The 20,147-nt window shown below is 42.3% G+C and overlaps 1 protein-coding gene across 6 annotated transcripts in view; it reads right to left on the bottom strand.

The window, feature by feature from the left end:
• LIN9 (lin-9 DREAM MuvB core complex component) overlaps positions 1–20,147 on the bottom strand; it is a 234,035-nt gene that overhangs the window by 137,096 nt on the left and 76,792 nt on the right. For all 6 annotated transcript variants that reach the window (XM_033939856.1, XM_033939857.1, XM_033939858.1 and 3 more), the window contains one exon: positions 3,255–3,388. In XM_033939856.1, coding sequence (XP_033795747.1) covers positions 3,255–3,388 — 134 coding nt within the window. The remainder of the gene's footprint in view (positions 1–3,254; positions 3,389–20,147) is intronic.

Raw genomic sequence — 20,147 nt, 5'->3', positions numbered from 1 at the left:
TCCAGAGGAGGGTGACAAAAATGATAGGAGGCTTGTGCCAGAAGACGTATGAGGAGAGACTGGAAGCCCTGAATATATATACCCTAAAGCAAAGGAGGGACATGGGAGATATGATTCAGATGTTCAAATACTTGAAGGGTATTAACGTAGAAAAAAATATTTTCCAGAGAAAGGAAAATGGTAAAGCCAGAGGACATAATTTGAGGTTGAGGGGTAGTAGATTCAAAAGCAATGTTAGGAAATTCTACTTTACGGAGAGGGTGGTGGATGCCTAGAATGCACTCCTGAGAGAGGTGGTGGAGAGGAAAACGGTGACTGAGTTCAAAGAAGCGTGGGATGAACACAGAGGATCTAGAATCAGAAAATAATATTAAATATTGAACTAAGGCCAGTACTAGGCAGACTTGCACGGTCTGTGTCTGTATATGGCCGTTTGGGGGAGGATGGGCTGGAGAGGGCTTCAATGGCTGGGAGGGTTTAGATGGGATGGAATAGGTTTTAACTGAGATTTTGGCAGTTGGAATCCAAACACAGTACCGGGTAGAGCTTTGGATTCTTGCCCAGAAATAGCTAAGAAGAAAAAATTTAAATTGAATCAGGTTGGGCAGACTGGATGGACCATTCGGGTCTTTATCTGCTGTCATCTACTATGTTACTATATTCTTAAGATTCTTCACCCCCTAAATTGTACTGGTCCCTCAGGTTTTTGCAGCCCAAATTTGCAACCCTGCATTTTTTTTATTTTTTTTTGCATTAAATCTTAGCTGCCAAATTCTAGACTATCCTCCTTGCTTTGCTACATCCTTCTAATAATATGCACACCATCAGTCTACCTTATTTTAGATTTTGTATCTTCTACAAAGAAGCAAACCCCACTAGACAGACCTTCAAAAATATAGCTTACAAAAATGTTAAAAAGAACTGGCCTAAGAATCGAACCTTGCAGCATACCACTGGTAACGTCCCTTTTCCTCAGCATGAAACCATTTACCACTTCCCTCCATCACCTCACTCAACCAGTTCCTATTCCAGTTACATAGAAACATAGAAAATGACGGCAGAAAAAGGCCACGGCCCATCTAGTCTGCCCACTCTAATGACCCACCCCCTAATTTCCTCCATGAAGAGATCCCACGTGCCTATCCCATTTTTTCTTAAAATCTGGCACGCTGCTGGCCTCAATTACCTGTGGTGGAAGATTATTCCAGCGATCAACCACCTTTCGATGAAGAAATATTTTCTGGTGTTGCTATGAAATTTCCTACCTCTGATTTTCAACGGATGTCTTCTTATTGCCGTGGTTCCTATAAGAACAAAAATGTTTTCTTCCACCTCAATACGGCCTGTGACATATTTGAATGTCTCAATCATGTCTCCCCTCTCTCTGCGTTCCTCGAGTGAGTATAGCTGCAACTTATCCAGCCGTTCCTCATGAGGAAGATCCTTGAGTCCCGAGACCATCCTGGTGGCCATTCGCTGAACCGACTCAACTCTCAGCACATCTTTTTGGTAAATGTAGCCTCCAGAATTGTACACAGTATTCCAGATGAGGTCTCACCAATGATCTGTACAACGGCATTATGACCTCGGGCTTACGGCTGACAAAACTTCTATGGATACAACCCATGATTTGTCTAGCCTTGGATGAAGCTTTCTCCACTTGATTGGCGGTCTTCATGTCTTCACTAATGATCACTCTCAAGTCTCATTCTGCTGCAGTCCTTGATAGGGTCTCACCATTTAGGGTGCAAGTTCTGCATGGATTTTTGCTGCCAAGGTGCATGACCTTACATTTTTTGGCATTGAAACTTAGTTGCCAAGTCTTGGACCAATGCTCCAGTAGGAATAGGTCTTGCGTCATACTGTCGGGCACTGTGCTTTTGCCTACTATGTTGCATAGTTTGGCTACTATGTTGCATAGTTTGGCCCTGACGCCCGATCCTATTTAACATCTTTGAGGGCACTCAATTTATTCACAAGTTGTCTGTGCAAAACTGTGGTCAAAGGCTTTGCTAAAATCTAAATACACCACATCTAGCGCTCTCCCTCAAGCAAACTTTCTGGTTAAAGAAATTAACCAGATTTGTCTAACAAGACCTGCCTCTATGACACCACACCACCTTGGGTCCTGCAATCTATTGGATTCCAGAAACTTTACTAGTCTCCATTTTAAAATCATTTCCTTTAATTTACTTACCACAGAAGACAGACTTTCTGGCTTTTACTTCACAGTTCCCAAACTAAAATATTATTGAAAAATCTTTAGTGCGATCTCAACATGCAGTGCCTGCAAGGAAACCCCAAGAATATTTCTGAGCTAAAAAAGTTCCACAAAGAAGAGAAAAGAGTGGAAAGAAAATTCTAAAAGGAAGAACAGAAAAGTTTTGAGCTGGTTACAGAAGACATGTGCAAGCTTTATTTCTGCTAAAGGGTGTCCAAAAATTGTTTTGCTTGCCATATTCAGTTTTCTTATTCTGAATCTGTGAAAATCTACAAATAAATAGTAATTATGTATTAATTATAGAAAGATGGGCTTAAATTTTGTACCATGTAAAGGCTATATAAGCTTCTGTTCATTTAGGGATTCACTATCGATACAATCTGACCAGAGATTCCTAAATTTTTGTTCACAACTAGAGAATGACACGGTGGATGTTACCCGTGGGTAACCCGCCAAAATGGTGGAAAGGGGAAAGGTGCTCACCACAGGTATGGGGACAAGGCCATCCACCGCCCCTTGGAGCGGTGAATGGCCTTGCCCCTGCAGTTAAGGGAGAGAACGCGCGCGGCCCCCTCCCTCCTTCCTACCCGAATCTATCTCCTTCCCTCCCCCTTACCTTCGTGGCACGTTTCAAAGTTTGAGACTTATTGAAAGCTGCCAGAGCGTATGTGCAGTTGCGTGCGTGTGGGCAGAAGTTTCTCCTCTGATGCAACTTCCGGTTGCATCAGAGGAGAAGCTTCTGCCCAAACACGCACGTGACTGCACGAACACTCCAGCGGCTTTCAACAAGCTACTCAAATCTTAAAATGCACCTCGAAGGTAAGGGGGGAGGGAGGGAGATGCATGGACTGTGTGAGGAGTGCCGAAGAGCAGCGAGGTGACGAGAGGGAAGGATGGATGTTATGGGGATGGGATGGTGACAGGGACAGATTTTTCCCCAGTGTCATTCTCTATTCACAACTGATTACATATACCCACCTATGTTAAAAAGAAATAATCACAGTTCAAGAATTCAGGGTTATAGAATACTTACTTGTCTATATTTGAATAGAACCACTCATATATACACCATTTATGGGCCTTTGGAAGTTTTAACAAGTTCCGTAACCGCAGACCAGTTTTCTGAGAGGCTTTTTTGACTGGTGTTGACATGGTTGCTGTAAATTTCTAGAGAACAAAAGAGAGGTGACTTGCAAGCTGACCTTCCAAAGCAAACGTGGAAGCATCATCAATAGGAACCAACTGGAAGGAAACCAGATTCTGAGAAATAATTGTGTCACCAATTTTCTAATATTTGAACAGGTAAACTGGCCAGTAGTCTCCAACCTTTTTCATATGAGCAAGTTCTGAGGGTCACCAAATGATTTCAAGCTTACACCTATTACTAATTTTGTATACTACCTTGACCTGCTTGTTCAGAATGAGTATTAAACATTAAAAATTAATACTGATTCTTTTAAGGATATATGTTAAAATCTCACTTTATTTGGGTGTGTAAATAGTAGTAAATTCCATAAATGAGACAAGTAACACACTAAGATTGTTTGCAGTTACTACACAATTTTTTCTGTCAAATGTTCCTTTTCTCTGGAACAGTATTCCTAACTACCTGCATGAAAATTTAACACTTATTGATTTAAAAGTGAAGCTTAAAATGTCCTTTTAATGATGATTTAGATTTAGAATTAAAAAAGATTTATTTTATAGCCCCATCCTTTTGTTTTTTCCCTCAAGTCTTCTCTTTTTTCTATCATTGTAGTTCCAATCCCTTCTCCCCTTTTGTTTCTGTTCGTTCTTGTCCTTAAATTGTTTTTGTCCTCGGTTTGTTTTTGATAATATTGCATCTTAATTGTTATGGTATTTTTGTACACCGCCTAGAAGGTTTGAATGGGCGGTATAATAAATTTGAAATAAACTTGAACTTGAAGTGAGCAAGATTGAAACTGCACATTTGCAGGATCTGAAGAGCATTTCTACCAACTGATTGAGGGCCATGATGGAGGAGCACTATTCTACGCCCATGGGAAGAACTACTGGCTCATATAGCAGTGTATTGTTTGTCAGTTGTCTTCTTTGTTATGTATTTTAGAAATAAATAAATCCACTTCTAGCAGATAGCCATTGCTGTATAAGTAAATGAAGCCTTTATAAAACTAGCTTTTCCTTCCTTGACAAGAGTTGCAACAACCTTCCACTCTTACTTGGACCTCACTCCATTCCACAAGTGTATCAGCCCATTAGATGACGCCCTGCTTTTGTGCAAGCTGTCTATATTGGAACAGGCTGGCATACCCTCTACCAATCCTCAGAATAAAGATACACCTCTACTTCACTCCGAAATGAACCACATAAGAGTCCCCAGCACAGGCTTCCTAGAGGTAAGATTTTGCTGGAAAATACTTACAAAGATTGAAAGAGGTGCACTTTTCCTTCTCACTCCCACCATCCCAGGAATGCCTTGTTTTAATGTAAAGAATTACTAGGCTGTTTAATATATTGCTTTTCTGTGGTACAATGTAACAATTTACATATTACATTCAGGTACTCTAATCTAATCAGGATTTCTTAATTGCAGTTTTCCAGTACAGGTTCAAGGTACTCTCTCTTGGTCCCTCCTCTCACAATCTACATTTTGGACCTGGGGCAATGGAGGGTTAAGTGACTTGCCCAAGGTCACAAGGAGCTGCAGTGGGAATTTAATTCAGTTTGCAAGCAAAGCCATCAAGGCAGTTTACAAATTATATAGAACATCAAATCAATAAAACTAGAAAGTAACTACAGTGTCAAAAAAAGAAAAGATTAAAAAGTAGAGATCCCCATATGGGCAGAGAGCCCCCATCGCCATAGCCAAAAAAACAGTCACAAAACACATAAATATCAATTTCAGCTATCATAATTTCAAGTAATGTAATGTTCTATTTGGAGATTCCCCTGGTTCCACTGCACAACAAAGTTTTTGCTTCCTGAACACTGCTGGGTGTTTCTTATAGAATTTTGGGTGCTGATCATGAATATTACATCAAAAATTACCCATCACGTACCATTTCAGAGAAATCTTCAATTTTGTCGTGATTTTTTCTTATATTTGGATGCAAACAATTTTTTCTCCCATAAGTGTCTTATCAACAACGGTTTGTGCCGCCTGGGTATGTCCATGCATAAAATCTAGCCAGGTTGGAAGCTGTTTTATGGAAGATGACATCCTGGGCATGTCTGGGCAGGTCTGAACGAGCTTGCGCTGTCTCACCATGCTATAATGGTGGCTTCCATACACCGATCCTGCTCATTTGGTTAATATAGATAGTCCGTGTGTGTATATAGTATCAGTATAGTAAAGTATAGTAGTATAGTAGCTGTAGCAATATAACAGTAAGTAAGCTTGATGCTATAGACGTTTTGGTGTCGGGCAATATGTCTCGTCGGTGTCGTAACAGCCGCGACACATTCTGCTATATCTGTGGGGAATATACACTTACGCCTCAGAGACGTTCGATGACTGCCCTTGTAAAGAAAGCCTATCATCTGTATTTTGGCTGCAAAATAGGTGATCAAGACAAGCAATGGGCGCCTCACATTTGCTGTGCGACATGTGCTGTTAGTCTGAGAGCCTGGCTCAGAGGTACTCGAAAGACGATGCCATTTGCTGTTCCGATGATATGGCGAGAACAGAAAGACCATGTGACGGACTGTTATTTCTGTTTGACTAATGTGTCTGGTTTCTCTGCCAAAAACAAGAAGTCAATTGAATATCCTAATCTGCCTTCAGCAATGAGACCCATGCCACATGATGACAGTCTTCCAGTTCCGAAACCACCAGAGGATTGGACCTTAGACGAACCAGATGAAGAAACTGCAGTGCAGGGTTCTAACAGTGACATTGACCCGGATTTTGAACCATCCTCATCAGGCGATCCACATCTGATAACACAGTCCGAATTGAACGATTTGGTCAGAGATTTGGGTCTGTCAAAAGCAAAAGCTGAGCTGCTAGGTTCGAGACTGCAGGAATGGTGTTTGCTATCACCAGGTACGAAAATTTCTGTGTTTCGAGACCGGCATCATGATATAACCAAATTTTTTGCACAAGTCGACAGTCTCTGTTTCTGTTGTGACATTGAAGGATTGTTCTCGGTTTTTGGTTGTGATCACAACCCGGAAGAGTGGCGTCTTTTCATTGATTCGTCAATGTTAAGCCTGAAAGCTGTTCTGTTGCACAATGGCAACGTTTATCCTTCAGTACCTGTTGGCTATGCAGCACATATGAAAGAAACATATGAGAATATGGAAATGTTACTAAAGTATGTCCAGTATACCAGGTATAACTGGAATATCTGTGGAGACCTCAAAGTCGTTGCTCTGTTACTAGGACTGCAGCTTGGCTATACAAAGTACTGCTGTTTCATCTGCGAATGGGACAGCCGAGACAGAGAGTCGCACTATTCTAGAAAGAACTGGCCACTCCGTAAAAAGTTAGTTCCAGGACAGAAAAATGTAGCACATGAATCGCTTGTTGACCCGACAAAGATATTTTTGCCTCCTCTTCACATTAAACTGGGACTCATGAAGAATTTTGTGAAAGCAATGAACAAGGAAGGGGAAGGTTTTCGTTATTTAAGACAGATGTTCCCAAGAATAACTGATGCCAAGATCAAAGAGGGTATTTTTGTTGGCCCCCAGATCAGACATGTTATGAGTGACAAGCGATTTGAAGATCTGTTAGTTGGGCCGGAAAAAATTGGCTGGAAAGCCTTGAAAGACGTTGTTGACAATTTTCTGGGCAATTACAGAGCCCCAAACTACATTCAGCTGGTAGACAAACTTCTCAAAGCATACAAGAGAATGAAGTGCAATATGTCACTCAAGATTCATTTCCTCCATTCACACTTGGACTTCTTCCCCGCAAATCTCGGTGCTGTGAGTGACGAGCACGGTGAAAGGTTTCATCAAGACATAGCTACGATGGAGAAACGATACCAGGGCAATTGGAATCCGTCAATGCTTGCCGACTATTGTTGGATGCTACAACGTGATGCACCAGACACTGAATATAAAAGAAACTCGGGAGCAAAACACTTTTAATTCTGTTTCATTTAGTCGCTTGTGCGAAACGTAAACTTGACTATATATTTTATTGTCAGTAAACATAAAAATGTCTATTTCTCATAGTTCTTACGTGATGCAGTAAAACCAAAACCATATTTGAGCATACCAAGTTGGTACCTGTCATAATCACCAAAAACTTTTCAGGAATCAAGACTTAACCAAAAAATTGTTGTGCAGTGTTCTCAGCCCATTGCACTAACCATTAGACTACTCCTCCATTCCTACTAGGTGCAAGTGATCAGCAAGGATTCACTGCGGCTTACATTTTCCTGTAATGGTATTAGGAAGTGATCTAGCACAGTGTTCTTCAACCTTTTTGCACCCGTGGACCGGCAGAAATAAAATAATTATTTTGTGGACTGGCAAACTACTAGGACTAAAATTTAAAAACCCCGTTTACGCCCCATCTCCGCGAGATCGGTCCCCGCAAACCATCTGATCCCATCTGCACAAGCCGCAATTATGATTTTATATTGAACGTATTTTATTAAAGTATAAAAAGAAACAATATTCTGAACAATTGTGATTTTATAAATACAAATATACAGAGCACGGACCAACAAAACCCCTGTCTCCCCTCCCCTTCACATATATCCCCTCTACTATCAAGAAAACTGAACAAGCCAAGTTATTATAGAATGCTACATAGAAATATCATGCTAACAGAATACTGCAGTCCCCAGTTATGTCTCTAGCAGGATATATAATTCAAATCTGATATAGTCTAATGACAAAATAGAAATAAAATTATTTTTTCTACCTTTTGTTGTCTCTGATTTCTGCTTTCATCTTCTTTTTACTCTTTTCCTTCCACCATCTGCCCGTTCCATCCAATGTCTGCCCTCTCCCCCTTCCATATGTATCTGACTTCTTTCTATGCCCCTCTTCCTTGTCCATCCTCCTCTCTCCTTTTTACATCACTGAAGTTTTACTTTATCTTAAATTTAATTTTAACTGACGTCTTAATTTTAATCTCTTTTTTACTTTTTTTTAATTAATCTCCCTGCCCTTTTGTTTTTTCCATTAATGTCTCTTCCATTTACTATAACTATTGTATTTCTCCCCTCTTTACCTTGTGTGTCTTCTGTTCGTTCGTCCACAACAACTTTGTATGTATTATAGTTAGTCTGTAGTTTTCTTTTTTTTTAAAAAAAAAAAAGCATGTATTAATTGTAATATTGTTTGTCTAAAGGAAAAATTTTTTTTTACTCTGTACAACGCTTTGTAGAATCGATAAGGCGTTTAATCAAATAATTAAAATAAACAATAAACAATTCATTCCAGCTTCACTGCCTTCTTCATTTTTATCTCTCCTACACCAGATCTAGCATCTTTATCCCTCTCTCATTTCTCTGCCGACCCCCTTTCCAGCATCAATGTCTCTCTACTTTCTCATTCCTCTCTCTCCCCTTTCTCTCATCTGATCTCTCCATTCCACCCTGACCCCCTTCCCCTCCTGTAATCTCCCTGCCAGCTGTTTCCTTCCTTTTTTCTTTCTCCCTACCCTCCTTCCTTTTTTCCCTTCTCCCTTCCCTCCTCCCTCTATCCAACATTAACTCTCTTCCCATCCCTTTCCCTCCTCTCTCACAGCAGCATCTCTCCTTCTTCTCCCTTCCCTCCTTCCTCTATCCAACATTAACTCTCTTCCCATCCCTTTCCCTCCTCCCCTCCCAGCAGCATCTCTCCTTCTTCTCCCTTCCCTCCTCCCTCTATCCAACATTAACTTTCTTCCCATCCCTTTCCCTCCTCCCCTCCCAGCAGCATCTCTCCTTCTAACTTCCTTCAAGTCCAGTAACAGCTCTCCCTTTTCCAGCACCTTCCCAGCCTCCTACAGTGGTTTCCTTCCCTTCCAGCAGCTCTCGGTACTTGCCTGCAGGAAGTTGCCGGTAAATCACTGCCCTGGCAAATAGGAGAGCTGGTGGGAGGGGAGGAAGTCACTATGAAGGCTCCCCAGGATCTTGTTCACACACGCTGACCATCTCCCTCCACCTGCACCTGAATCTGAAGCTCTCTCCGGTCTAATCGCAACTTCACCGCGGCCCTCTTCAGCAACTCGGCAGGGGTGGCGATCAAGACACACTGCCGACATCGGGACCATCACTCTCTGAGTCCCGCCTATTTTGTTTCAACTTCCTGTTTCCGAACAGGCGAGACTCACAGAGGGAAGGCCCCGACGTTGGCAGCCTATCTTGATCGCCTGAGGCTGGGAGGAACATTAGTCAGCAGGAACCGCAGTCAGGAGGAACCGCAGTCGGCAGGAAATTTAACTGCCGACTTGATCTCGCCGGCCCTGCACGGACCGGCAGAAATTTTCTGCGGACCGTCACCGGTCCGCGGTTGAAGAACTGTGATCTAGCAGACACATAATGGTAGGCCATTCCATATTCTGAGACCCCGATATTCAAAGGTGGAACTTTTCCCGTTGAACTTGGTAGGGGTATGGAAAGGTCAGTTCCAGAAAGTACTTGTAATCTTCATATCACCTTGAAAACCATGCAGGCCATCTTGAACTGTATTCTTCTGTTGGTAAGTCGGTGCAACTCCCTCAGTGGTGGACTAGCCTTTTCAAATTGACTTAGCCTATATATTAATCTGGTTACAATATTTTGGAGTAACTGCAGTCTCCTGTATTCTTCCTCTGTGCTACCAGAGCACAGTGAACTGCAGCAATCCAAATATTGAAGCAAAACAGCCTGTGCTACCATTCTGAAACTAGTTTGGCTTAGCCTGAAGAAGAATTTTTTGACTAAGGAATCAATCTGATCTTCTAGAGCAGTGGTTCCCAGTGGGGCGCTGAGAAGTCTAAGGGGGCATTTTGTGTCCAAGTCATATTGAGAGGGCGTTTAGGACCAGCCACTGCCCCCTTGAGCAATTAGCAAATCCAATGGCCACTCATAGCAGCACTGTTGTCTTTGTTTTGATTCTTTAACTTTTGACGCTTCAACTTTTTGCTGCCATGGCAACGTTCTCACCAAGTCCCATGTAACTGCCCCAAAGCTTCTCCTCTGACGCAGGCTGCCCAGGCGGAAACAGGAAGTGCATCAGAGGAGAAGCTTTAGGGCAGTCACGTGGAACTTGGTGAGAACATTGCCGCATCCAGACACCTCAGAAAGAGAAAACTATGAAGAACGCTGCAAACATGAGGGGAAGGGAGGAAGGTGGCCCGATGAAGGGAAGAGGTTGAGTGGCGCTGAAGGGAAGTGGAGAGAGAGGAAGGAGCAGACGCTGGATGGAAATTTCATCACATCAAGCTCAGCTCTCTCACTAATATTATATTCATTTTTTTAATAACATTTTTTAAATCACACTGTGAGCAATACAACAATATTGTTATCTTCTAATAAAATAATTTTAAGAATTTGTCCTTGTTTTTCAATATATTGTATCACCCAAGGGGGGGCACTATCGAATCATTCACTAAAAAAGTGAGCTCTGATTTAAAAAGGATTGGGAACCTATGTTCTAGGGCAGGGGTCTCCAAAGTCCCTCCTCGAGGGCTGAATCCAGTCAGGTTTTTGGGATTTCCCCAATGAATATGCATTGAAAGCAGTACATGCACATAGATCTCATGCATATTCATTGGGGAAATTCCAAAAACCTGACTGGATTCGGCCCTCAAGGAGGGACTTTGGAGACCCCTGTTCTAGGGTAAGATAGGAATCCAAAATAACACCTAGAACTTTTGACGCTCTTTAAATCTTAAGTTTCTCTCCTGTTATCAGTGTAAGGTCTGTATGTGGCAGAGTTGTAGTTACCAAATCAGAGCACTTTGGTCTTTAGTTCATTAAATTCAGGAGGTTCCTCTGTGCCCAGGCATTCAGGTTTTCAGTAATCCTCGTTAGGTAATGCAAAGCACAGTTACCTACTGTAACAGGTGTTATCTGGGGACAGCAGGCAGATATTCTCACAGATGGGTGACGTCATCCACAGAGCCCGCTATGGACCGTGCTAAAGTGTACAGTCACTTTAAGCTTTAAGACTGCTCGCAGCAGCTCATGAGGTCGTAAGTTCTATATCCAAGTGAAAACGTCAACTAGGGGAAGTGGGCAGAATGAGAGAATATCTGCATGCTGTCTCCAGATAACACCTGTTAAGGCAAGTAACTGTGCTTTATCCCAGGACAAGCAGGCAGCATATTCTCACAGATGGGCCTCCCTAACTTAACTAAAGGGGATGGAGCGAGAGTTGGCCTTCAAAGAAAACAAATGGTTAGAGCCCCAGAACAAAATCAGATATATTGTCCGACACGAATAGGCGGAGAGCAAGGGAAGGAAATGAAGAGGGATCTTTATCTGCCATCATTTACTATGTTATCACTAATATGTGGTTCAAAGAAGGGACAGAGGAGACATACGTTAATACTTCAAAGGTATTAACGTAGAATAAAATCTATTCCAGAGAAAGGAAAATGGTAAAAATCAGAGGAAATAATTTGAGGTTGAGGGGTGGTAGACTCAAGAATAATGTTAGGAAATTCTTTTTTATGGAGAGGTGATTGATGCATGGAATGCGCTCCTGAGGAAGGTGGTGGAGAAGGAAACAGTGACGGAGTTCAAACAAGAATGGGATGAACACTAATCAGAAAATAATGGGTATACATTGAAGGAACCAAGGCCAGTACTGGGCAGGCTTGCATGGCCTGTGGCCCATATATGGACATTCAGTTGAGGACAGGCTGGGGAGGGTTTTGATGGTTGGTACGGTTAAGATGGGCTGGAGTGAGCTTTGATGGAGACTCTAGTAGATGGAGCACACTACTGGGCAGGGCTCTGGGTTTCTGGCCCAGAAATATCTAAGAAAAAGGACCATTTAAACTAAATTAATTTTATGGAGCATGTATGTTTGGGCAGACTGGACGGACCACTCGGGTCTTTATCTGCCGTTATTTACTGTTATGATTAATATGTGGTATACAACTGTCTTCAGCAAGAGTGAAAGGGAAGAACCCAACAAAACCAATGTGTATGCAGGCTCTGAAATAGTAGGAAATAAAACATAGGGAGGAGACAAACTTCATGACAACTGATGGGAGAATGTAGAAGAAGTTGGAATGAAAAACTTGCTGGCTGGGGGTGAGGCCATATGTCAGCAGTAGTACCCCTGAGGGCTGCCTGAGAGTTCTGGAATGTCTTGTAAAGTGAAGAGTGCCAGCGCTCAAGGTGTACCAATAGAAATAGTACTGCTCAAGATATCTGCTGGGAAAAAGGGGATCAGTGAAAGCAGGAGCAGTTGGAGATTAGAAGTTACCAAAGAAATAGAGAACTGAGGATGAAGTCATGGAATGCTTTCGTTAATGAAATATGAAAAGGAAGCCCAGGGAGAGGAATACGGCGGAAAAGCAATATGGAAGTGAATTTATGTGAAACATCCAGCCTCGGGTTCTACTAACAATGAGTTATAGATCTAGGCTCAGAATCCTGATGACTAAGCAAGAGAAAAAGGACCGTATTCTAATTAAACAAAAATGGTAGGAAAGGCGCAAAGAAGAGAGCAACCATTAACCTGGATGCAATTGGTGGAGGATTACATCAATAAGGAACTGTACACGAAAGGAAGCCAATTCCTGAATGAGTTGATGGCTTCTGGACGTAGGTATAAAACCAGAAAGGGACCAGACAGTAAAGGCAAAGTCCTGGGATTTGAACCTTGGATCTTTGGACCAAATACCAGGACCTTACCTCTGAGCCAACTTTTCTCAATTGAAGGTCAGAGGCTCAGGAGAACTAGAAATGGAAATAAGAATATATTCCTGTGAGTTAGAGTTGTTTCTTAGGTCTGTTTAGAAATGAGAAACAAGGTTAGGTCCAGCAAAGAAATGGAAGAATGATGCTGGCTAGGTAGCAGTAGAATGTGAGAAACAACTATGCAACCAGAGGATGAAAATTGTGGTTAATGAAAAGACAAATTTGGGTTATCCGAATTGGAGGAAACAGGTTGGTATGAGGAATTTCCCAAAAGTAGAAGATATAAAGATTGGGGGTATAATGGAAAGTCCATTAGCCCAGTGGGAAAGAAGTGGAAACTTGTTAAGCAAAGCATTTTGTGCCTTGTAGAAATATAGGTAGGAGAAGCAAAGGGAGAGTGCTCACTGCTTGAGGTATGTGATCGGATTCGATACAGTGGAAGAAACTAGAAAGTATGGCAATAAAATATAGTACAACAGAGGCCAAAATCCAACAGAGCAGTCATTGGAACTTTGAATAAGGAGTGCATAGTATTAACTACATACATGGTAAGGTCCTACATACATGGTAAAGTATGAAGGAGGTCATACGCATATCATAATGAATGGAGCATGAAAACTATAGGGTAGTAAACAACCGGAACCAGAAACTAATAAGTAAATATAACTCATTACAGGGGTAGGAACATGCAGTCGAGTAGGCTCAAACTGCTGTTAAGGTAACTGGGTACAAGGTGCCAGTGTTGGGGTTGGGTGGTTGTTTTTTTTTCACTCCATAGAGTAGCAAAAAAAAGGCTGGTTATATTTCAAGGTGTTGAAGCAGAACATAAAAGTATTACCACTCTGAAATTAGAGCAATATATATATAAGGAGATGAGACTTTTAATAGATGAACATCTCAGTTTGAAGTATTGGTGTTAGCAATACTGGATTGGTAATACATATCATGGATGAAGAAACTTGTGAAGAAAGACTTATGGAATCCCTAAGAATATGAGGTGCATATACCTATAAATGGATAGGCAGAGGCCTGTAAGAGGTCTAGAAATTACAAAGCTAGACCATAGATGAAAACAGGTTAGATCTGTGAGGAGATAAGACCATCATTAATAGGATATGTAAGTGGCCTCCTCCTCCCCTACAGCCACTGCCAATCCTCCAAGCTCTTTAGAATAAAGAAGGGTGAAATATTCTGAAGTATGGAAGACCTCAATAAAGCTAAATAATCTGGAACGTTAATATCCATGTCAGAGACTCGCAGCCATGCAAGATGTCTCATAGACATAGCCGACGCTCTGGATGTCACATCCAATGCATGAAAAGCTAACTAACAACTGGATTCTTTCAACATAAGGACATCATGTTTATAGGACTTTTATACATGTGGTTTTATTCATGTGTTTCTGTATTTATTTATATAAATAAAAGATTGTTTGTTTCAAGGTTGACGTGTTCTATCCCCTCCCCACTCGCTTTTTCTTTGTTGGATTTTACGTGGGGTTTCTGTTCCTTTTACTTTGTTCTATATTTCTGAAAAGCTAATCTTGTCATAAACTTTCTGGTTTGGAGTAGGCTATGAGTAGTCTCCTGTAAACTCTGGAAATTGCTCCGGCTATGCTCTCTAGAAGCATGTCAAAAAGACTGAGCTGGTTTTTCAGGAGCTGAAGTCTGAGGCTTCTGTGTGGACCCAATCTTCACAGGAGGATATCAACAAAGCTATATGCATCGAAGAATAGGGCTCTCAGTACTGGAAGTGCTGAGATGAATGCTGTCTATTAGTCATGGTCTGTTGGAACCAGTAGGTAGATCAATGAAGGGTACTGCAGTGATGTACTCTGCTGAAGATAGGTCGGTAACGAGGGAGACAGTGGAGGCACTGATGCTGGTTGAGTCACAGGAATAGCTACAGTACTGAGGTAATAATTACAATTGGTACTGAACCTCAACGGAGTTAAAAAAGCACAGAGCGAGGATAGAACGGTACCGTATGGCTTCTGAAGCTATTAAAGTTGGGCCGGTACCGAATAGAGAGAGATGGCATCAAGGCCAACTTCATTGCAATTGCATGGCCAGCCCTACACCATACAGTTACAATTGCATATGGTGAAGTAGATGCACCAGTATCGTGTGTTATGAAGCTGGTACCATAGGTGCAGCAGTGTCGAAGCACTGGTAACTCCAAAAAGAGGCATGCTTCAGAAATGACAGCCTGTGTCGATGAGAGGCATGCATCAAGTGACTCGATGCTGAAATGCCTGTGATGCTGGTGATGATATCGATGACGATGTCCACTGGTACTGATAGAAATCAACCACACAGAAGTTCAATTTGCTAGGTACCTGAAACCAGGCCCAATATCTTCTTTTAAAAGCAAATGTGAAAGAACAGAAACAAAACATTTTGTTGTTTGTTGGAGTGGGGGATTTTTTTGCCCTGGAAGACTGGGAACAGATCCAGCAGGAAAAAACAGAGTACCATGGGTCAAGTAAAAACTAGGCCAAAAAAATACAAAGAGGGACATATACTAAATTTATAAAACTATGGGGGCCATTGACAAAATATTGTAGTGAATGATCATCAGGTTTTCTCTTCTTCTTTTCTTTTTCGTCTTCTTTATGGCACATCTGGAGGGGTGGGTAATGGAAACAATTTTACAAAATATGTTATAATATGGTATATAATGTGTATAGGGTGATTGGAAAGAACTTGAAGGGTGGGTGGTGGGGGAGGGGATAAAAATATTTTTAGAATTTTATGTAGTAGATATAAAAGTGATATTGTGTAATAATTTGTTGTAATTTAATATTTTGTGCACTTGATGTAAAATATGAAAATGAATAAAGAATATTAAAAAAAAAAAACAAAAAAAAACTAGGCCAAAAAGCCAATGTCGTTGGTAGGGGCAAAGGCTTTAGAATTGCTACAGCCCCCAGTGGTGAACATAAATAAATTTTGCAGAAAATTAAAAGGTTTAAAAGAAAAAACTAAGAAGAAAATAATGAAAACAATGAAAAATGAAGCAGGAAGGCAAACGTGACTGGACGAAGTCCAGATACGTAGTCTTCACTCTGTGGAAAACTACAAACAGATGACCTCGCGAGCTGGCGTTGGGTGGGAAGGCACTTGTGCATGCACGGTGCAGGCAGTCTCAAAGCTTTCTAAAGCTTAAAGTGACACTTTAGCACTGTCCATACCAAGCTATGTGGATGACATCACCCATCTGTGAGAATATGCTGCCTACTTGTCCTTGGATAATGTGTCATTAAAGGATTTTTTTGGCTAAGCATAGGAGGAAAATATCATATGCATAAGAAAATGAACAGACTGGGGGGGGGGGAGGTCAGGCTCCTATCTAATACACTCAAGTATATATTAAACAGCGATAGAGACATTGAGAAGTCTTTTGGTACACCACAGAAGGCATTCTAGTTTCGGGACTTTTCACCACTATTTCTGGCCTCATATCTAATCTAATCTAATCCTTAGGTTTGTATACCACATCATCTCCACGTTCGTAGAGCTCGACGCGGTTTACAGTAGGAGAAATAGGAAGGAACTACAACAGAGGGTTAGAGGTAGAAGTGTGAAGAAAATTTACAGGACTTGGGATGCCAAGATACAAGAGTTTCCTTGATTCCTAAGTTGGAGGGAGACTTACATTTTTTGAGAAAAGCCAGGTTTTCAGATGTTTGCGGAAAACTTGGAGAGAGCTCAAGTTCCGAAGAGGGGAGATAAGGTTGTTCCAGAGCTCAGTGATTTTGAAGTGGAGGGAGGTCCCTAGCTTTCCTGTGTGGGAAATGCCTTTTAGCGAGGGGAAGGATAGTTTTAATTTGTGGGAGGATCTGGTGGTATTAGGATTTGAGGAATTCCAAGAAAGAGGGATAAAGGGAGGGAGGATACCAAATAGGATTTTGAAAGCTAAACAGGTGAATTTATAGTGGACCCTGGCGATTATCGGAAGCCAGTGGAGCTTGGCCAGGAGCGGGGAGACATGGTCAAATTTACTTTTAGCGAAGATGAGCTTGGCCGCAGCATTCTGAATCCGTTGGAGTCTGTGGAGGTTTTTCTTAGTTAGGCTTAAATAGATAGAGTTGCAATAGTCCAATCTGGAGAGGATGAAGGATATGTTCTATTACTTAGGAATTTGGGAAACCAATCTAGTACCACTCCACGTAGTCCTAATTCACTCAGTTTGAGGATTAACAGAGAAGGAAAAATTATGTTCTTACCTGTTAATTTTCTTTCCCTTAGACGCAGCAGATGAATCCAGAGACCAATGGGATAGCTCACATCTACCAGCAGGCGGAGATAGAGAAACTGATTAACAGGTGGTCCTATTGGCTGGCACTCCTCCTGTCTCATCAGTATAGCTCCTTGCCCAAGCACAAGTAACCAGCAATAGGCATAGCATGTAAAAAACTTATTTCCCATAACACATCTCAAAATGCAATAATACTGAAAACAACCTGCCATAACAACAAACTGCGAAAGTTGCAAAAGAAAAAACCAAGAGACAATATCCAGAAAGGGTGGGGTTCTGGATTCATCTGCTGCGTCTAAGGGAAAGAAAATTAACAGGTAAAAACATAATTTTTCCTTCCCTAGCAACAGCAGCAGATGAATCCAGAGACCAATGGGATGTAGCAAAGCAATCCTCAATCTGGGTGGGAAGCAAACGCCACCTCCACAACAACCGAAGCACAAAACGCCCCTACCGCATGCGCCCCCACATCCAAGCAGAAATGCGGAGAGAAAGCACTCTCGGAAGACCAATTAGCCGCAAGACAAATCTCCTCCAAGGAAAAAACCTCTGGGCCGAGCCCAAGAAGTAGCCATCGCTCCAGCGGAATGGGCATGAAATTCTTTCGCCAACCGCTTCCCTGCCAGCAAGCAATCATAAAGAATGTCCTCCTGGACCCATTGAGCGATGGAGGCTTCGGACGCCGCCAAACGTTTGAGGCGTCCCTTGAAGAATACAAAAAGGAGATATAAACAACTAAAAGTCGTTAGAAACCGAGCTCACAGAGAACGCTACGTACATATCAACAAATGCAGTGAATAAAAGCACTGCTCCCAATTTCTCCTCCCAGGAAGAAGGAAGGAAAAGCGAGCATGACATAAAAGAAAGGATGACACCCCCCTAGAAAGAAATAATGGTACCATCCGAACTGATACCCCATATTTCGGAAATCAGAAATAGGAATCCCCGTTGAACAAGGCCTGCAACATAGAAAACTGCAGAGCTGAAGCATGGTCACAAGAAACCCCATGTTCAACGGTACAGCCCTTTAGAGTCCCAAAAGACAAGGATGAAATGAAGCCTTCGGTAAACTGAGAAGAAGTACGTGAAGATTGTACTCCAAACCGGGCTTTCTAAGAAGCGCATGAATATACCGCACTCTGTTTAGGACCTGAACTACATGAAGCTGAGAAGTAAACGAAGAGCAATATACCTAGCCCTTGTAACAAGCCAAGAATGGCACAAGAAGCTGAAGGGAATTGAACGCTAAGCCCTTGGCAATACACTTGTGCCCAAAAGGAACTCTGGAGTGGTTCAAACGTTAAGAAGCACCCAAGAAAGGAAAAACCTCCAAAAGGAAGCAGAAGCCACAAGAGAAGACGTCCGTAGCACCTGGATAAGAGAAGAAACAACCTGCTTCGCATAACCCTTACACGTCAGCCAAGATTTTTCAAAAAAACTAGGTCGTAATACTAAAGTAGTACAAATATCTGTGTTGAACGGACCCTAGGCGAGCAAAGCCGGAGATACCAGGAAACTTCTTAGTCCGGCTGTCGAAAGACTCATCAAATCCGCAAAGTAAGGATGGCGCCGCCAATCCAGAGATTCTACAAATACTGTGCCCAGAAAGCGAGCTCGAGGTGGCAAATCCAAGCCATCATCAGCCAGCAGAAAACACTGAAAAAGAGAAGGCAGAAGAGAGAAAGGAGCCATGCAGCTACCCCCTCTAACTCCCACTCCCTGGGCCCGCCAAAGAAGCTAGGAAGCTTAGAATTGAGAGACGAGGTCATGAGGTCTAGGTCAAGCAGATCTCACGTCCATAAAAAGAGCTAGAACGCTTGAGCCACAAATCTCAATATCCAGGATGCAGAAGATTACACTATTACTAACATGCACACTTTCCAGAATGTACACAGCAGTGTACACTGTCACATACAAGAAATGGGCCATGCTCAGATTCCGCGGAGAGAAAGTCTATCCAAACTCTTATCCTGATCCATAAAAGGATCTGCCAACAGAAGACGAAGATGAGAGTCCACCCATTGAAGCAGAACAACTTCACCTGCCAATGAGTACAACACCTACTGCCCAAGCAGTAGAGAAATACCTCCATCCTAATACTGACCAAAAGGACCCTTAGCGGCAATCCGGAAGAATGATCTGAAGCTCCAGAAAGGTAGCCTGACCCTGCACAAGAGCAGAAGAATGAACAAGTACTGAGTCGCCTCTGAAGACCAGACTCCAGGAGCTGAGGATGGAAGCCACGGAGCCCCCCAACCTGACAGCCCGGGATGGTCGGTGGTCATGAGATAGTCCAGCAAAGACCGAGGCATGCCTTGAAAAGAGAAATCGCGCTGAGCCACCAAATCATACAGAGTGATGCAGGAGGAGCATACCAAATAATTGGTGCCCTGAGATACCGGGAACCACCGGAACAAAAGCGACTGCTGTAGCGTAAGAAGGGGAAAGCAAGCCGAAGTCCCCAGTGGAGTCAGCAATATGGATCCCAGAAACTGTACAGAATCCCATACTCTTGGTCATGGTAAGCGAAGAAGAATACCAATCTGAGACCGAGACCCCATGCCCAAGTCTCTGGAAAGAAACACATGTCTCTCCTATATGAATAAAAACATCACCCAGATATACCTATAAATAGTACAGGAGAAAAGAGCGCTGTGCAAATTCGAAGATGCACGTGTAAAGAACTGAGGAAAAGATATCACCCTTTTCGTGTTAGTCAAATGGCCCGACTGGAAGTCGTCCGAATCAAGCAGGCAGTCAAGAAGAAATTAGATGAATCGCCTGGTAGCGCCAAAACGGTACCACCGCCCACATCACCTAAAACGTTCATGAAGCCTTGGGTAGGCGAAATGGCATGTGCCAAAACCGAAAGCGCCGCT

The sequence above is a fragment of the Geotrypetes seraphini genome, chromosome 3 (genome assembly GCF_902459505.1).
Source record: "Geotrypetes seraphini chromosome 3, aGeoSer1.1, whole genome shotgun sequence".
Classification (NCBI taxonomy): Eukaryota; Metazoa; Chordata; class Amphibia; order Gymnophiona; family Dermophiidae; genus Geotrypetes; species Geotrypetes seraphini.
Note: the sequence above shows the minus strand (reverse complement) of the source record. Positions and strands in the feature narration are given on the sequence as shown.